General features: G+C 44.8%; 1 protein-coding gene across 1 annotated transcript; it reads right to left on the reverse strand.

Moving 5' to 3' along the window:
- Nucleotides 1–940: 940 nt before the first annotated feature.
- Nucleotides 941–2,290, reverse strand: LOC147466214 (SKP1-interacting partner 15-like). The gene is made up of 3 exons (XM_086524627.1): nt 2,139–2,290; nt 1,750–1,896; nt 941–1,622 (listed from the first exon to the last, which is right to left on the reverse strand). The coding sequence occupies exons 1-3, from the start codon at nt 2,206–2,208 to the stop codon at nt 1,006–1,008; spliced, it is 834 nt and encodes a 277-aa protein (XP_086380753.1). The 5' UTR covers nt 2,209–2,290; the 3' UTR covers nt 941–1,005.
- Nucleotides 2,291–2,650: the final 360 nt, after the last annotated feature.

Below are 2,650 nucleotides of genomic sequence, written 5' to 3' on the forward strand. Positions count from 1 at the left end.
ATACTGCAATAAGATAGGATAGTGAGGTTAAACACTCGTCCCACAGAAAGAGAGAGAGAGAGAGAGAGAGAGAGAGAGAGAGAGAGAGAGAGCGCGCTTGTTGAACCAACCAATTATTTGATGAATCGATGATTTACAATGGGGCCTTGGGTGTGTTTATATAGTACCCAATAGAAGTTTCCCTACCTTTGTCAAATATGTAAAATAGGTTTAAATAAGAGGATATCTTTTGTGGCATGGACCGTGACATTCATATCACGAGTGAAAATAGAGGGCTTGCAACTCTTGATTGCTAGAGCACCTATCATTTACAGAAAATCCTGCTAATTTCAATGCCGTTTAACATTGTCAAAGTTGGCTACACGTTTTGAAGGATGTAGAAAATAGGTAAAAAGGAAAGCACCATCACGCCCTTGGTATGATTCTCAATATGACTGTAAACAATCATCCTCCCCATATCTACCTAAGCTTACACCCACCAATGACAAGATTAAAAGACATGCTTCTAACATTTGAGAGCACACTAACACTCTTGGACAAAATCTTCATAGTTGCCCGGAACGGGAAATTGGAACAAGAAATGGGGAACGGTGACGGGCATGAAATGCCATTCCCTGTTACGGACACTCATGCCTGAAATACGGAAGGGGAAGTTGGTATGGGAACGGAGAACGGAGAACGGAGACCTGAAAATGGCCATTCCTTGTAACTATACAAATCTTACACGACAAAGAACTAAGGAAAAAAACTCAATTTCTCCTCCAAGTACAAGAATTGTATTTGCACAATACTGAAGACAGTGTTATCTGAGTTCAAAGCTATGGAATTACAGCACGGCTAACGCTTTGTAGCGTTACAAGTAACTCTGTGGAGATGGAGGACACAAATTTTTCCAAATCCTCCAACCATCAATCCAAAATCAACACATACTCGAAAAATCTTTTTCGAAAGCCTCCTCCATTACCTTTCTCAAATTGTATTGAAGACTACACAAAATATACAATACTACACAGCACTTCCAAGTTTAACATTGAAAGTGAAACCTTTAAACAGACCCGAAAGGCAGTACAGCAAGTCTGGGCAATCGACAACTCTCTGCCAGACCACTCCATTGGAAAGGTTGCAAGCCACAATGGCATTTGTCATCTCGCAGAAGAAGAAGACATCCCGGACACTGCCAAATATTTTCACGTAGGCAAGATCCTGGAAGCCCCAGTACAGATCTTGCGGCATCCTTGATACCTCCACCCATTCAAGTGCTGTAAAGTCGAACTTGAAGATGACGAAAGTTGAGCATGAGTAGGTAAGGACAGAATTCTTCAGTCCTCCAACCAGTAGAAGACAGCCATCTGCCCCTAGTAATCGTGGGCGCCGAATCAACGCTGAGAATTCAGCCCCATTGCGTTGGTTTACTACACACCAGTTGCAGCTACCAGCATAAAGTCCCCGGCTCGGACCTTCATTTGCATCCACAAACATGTTCACATCAGAAACAACAAGCTTCCAGCTCTGCCACCACAATGATCCTTCATCACGGAGCCCATAAATAGACCCTCGACATATGACAGGGCTGCGTGGCCTTATTTTCTCTCCCATACTCACATTTACCCAATGCTGACTTCCTGAATCATACACCGCCATCAATCCCGACGATAGAACATAAACTTTGTATGAGCCACTCTCTCTTTGCTCCATGATGGCATGGGCATCTATTAGATCTATCTGCAAAGGTGGGAGCTCCTTATACACCTTTGTGAAAGGATTGCATATAGACATCAAGTTTCGCCTTCTCTTGTCCTGCACAGTGTTGCTGGCCACACAGAAGAGACCCCCGGCTGCTGCAATTGCAATGTTGAATTGCAGAGGTAAAAATGCAAGCGAAAGCCGGCACCATTTCTGCAAAGAGGGATCATAGAGGAGAATGGACCTCTCATCAGCGTATTCCAGCCCGTCAAAGAACGTGATCCACAAATGCATAAAGCTCTGATTGCAGAAATCAAAACTGGCAAGGAATCCATGGGATCGCAAGAGAGCATTCCAGTGCTTACAAACCAGGCGATAGACGAAGACATTGGACAGGGGCAAGAAACAGAAAACCCTTTCAAGGAGCTCATCTGGCAGGAGGCGGAAGATGGTACCTGCGAGTGTTGGAGAAGGTGAAGATGACCACGACGACGACGATGGTGCTGCTTCTTCCACCGTCTCCATCGGCAAACTGGAGCAGAGTAACGCAGCTCCCGCTGTGTTAAAAGTGGGAGTTGTAACGCTGCTCCACTCAGTTTTAGGTGGGAGCGGAACCTTATTAGTAAATATTGCTAGTGGCTCCTACAAAATGCCTATCTCATAGCCTACTTACTAATATGGACACACACATATGCCTATCTTCCCTGCTTCTTCCATTTATTACGAGTATGAGGAAGCTTATGTCGACCAAAACGCCCCAACGGTGAGTTGGAATCGATCTCGACACGAGGGGTTCAAGATTGGTAAACCCCTGTAAAGCCACCACGCCGCCATATGCTCGATGCTCTCATCGCTCAGTTTCTTTTAAAAAAAAGAGAGACTTTGTATCCCCTCATCCACTACACTCTTCTACCAGCTGTCGAATACGCATTTGCTCCCCTCCTGACCTCACGCAATAGCTGGGAGT

The sequence above is a fragment of the Adiantum capillus-veneris genome, chromosome 1, assembly GCF_014529385.1.
Source record: "Adiantum capillus-veneris isolate H3 chromosome 1, ASM1452938v2, whole genome shotgun sequence".
NCBI lineage: Eukaryota > Viridiplantae > Streptophyta > Polypodiopsida > Polypodiales > Pteridaceae > Adiantum > Adiantum capillus-veneris.

What these genes read in the sequence shown, in the direction of transcription:
- LOC147466214 (XM_086524627.1), bottom strand. Translation starts at nt 2,208, where the DNA reads ATGGAGACGGTGGAAGAAGCAGCACCATCGTCGTCGTCGTGGTCATCT. An exon ending in ACCTTCTCCAACACTCGCAG is followed by an intron (nt 1,897 to 2,138) that starts GTACCATCTTCC and finishes CCCTCTTTGCAG; the next exon opens with AAATGGTGCCGGCTTTCGCT. An exon ending in TATGCAATCCTTTCACAAAG is followed by an intron (nt 1,623 to 1,749) that starts GTGTATAAGGAG and finishes TGTATGATTCAG; the next exon opens with GAAGTCAGCATTGGGTAAAT.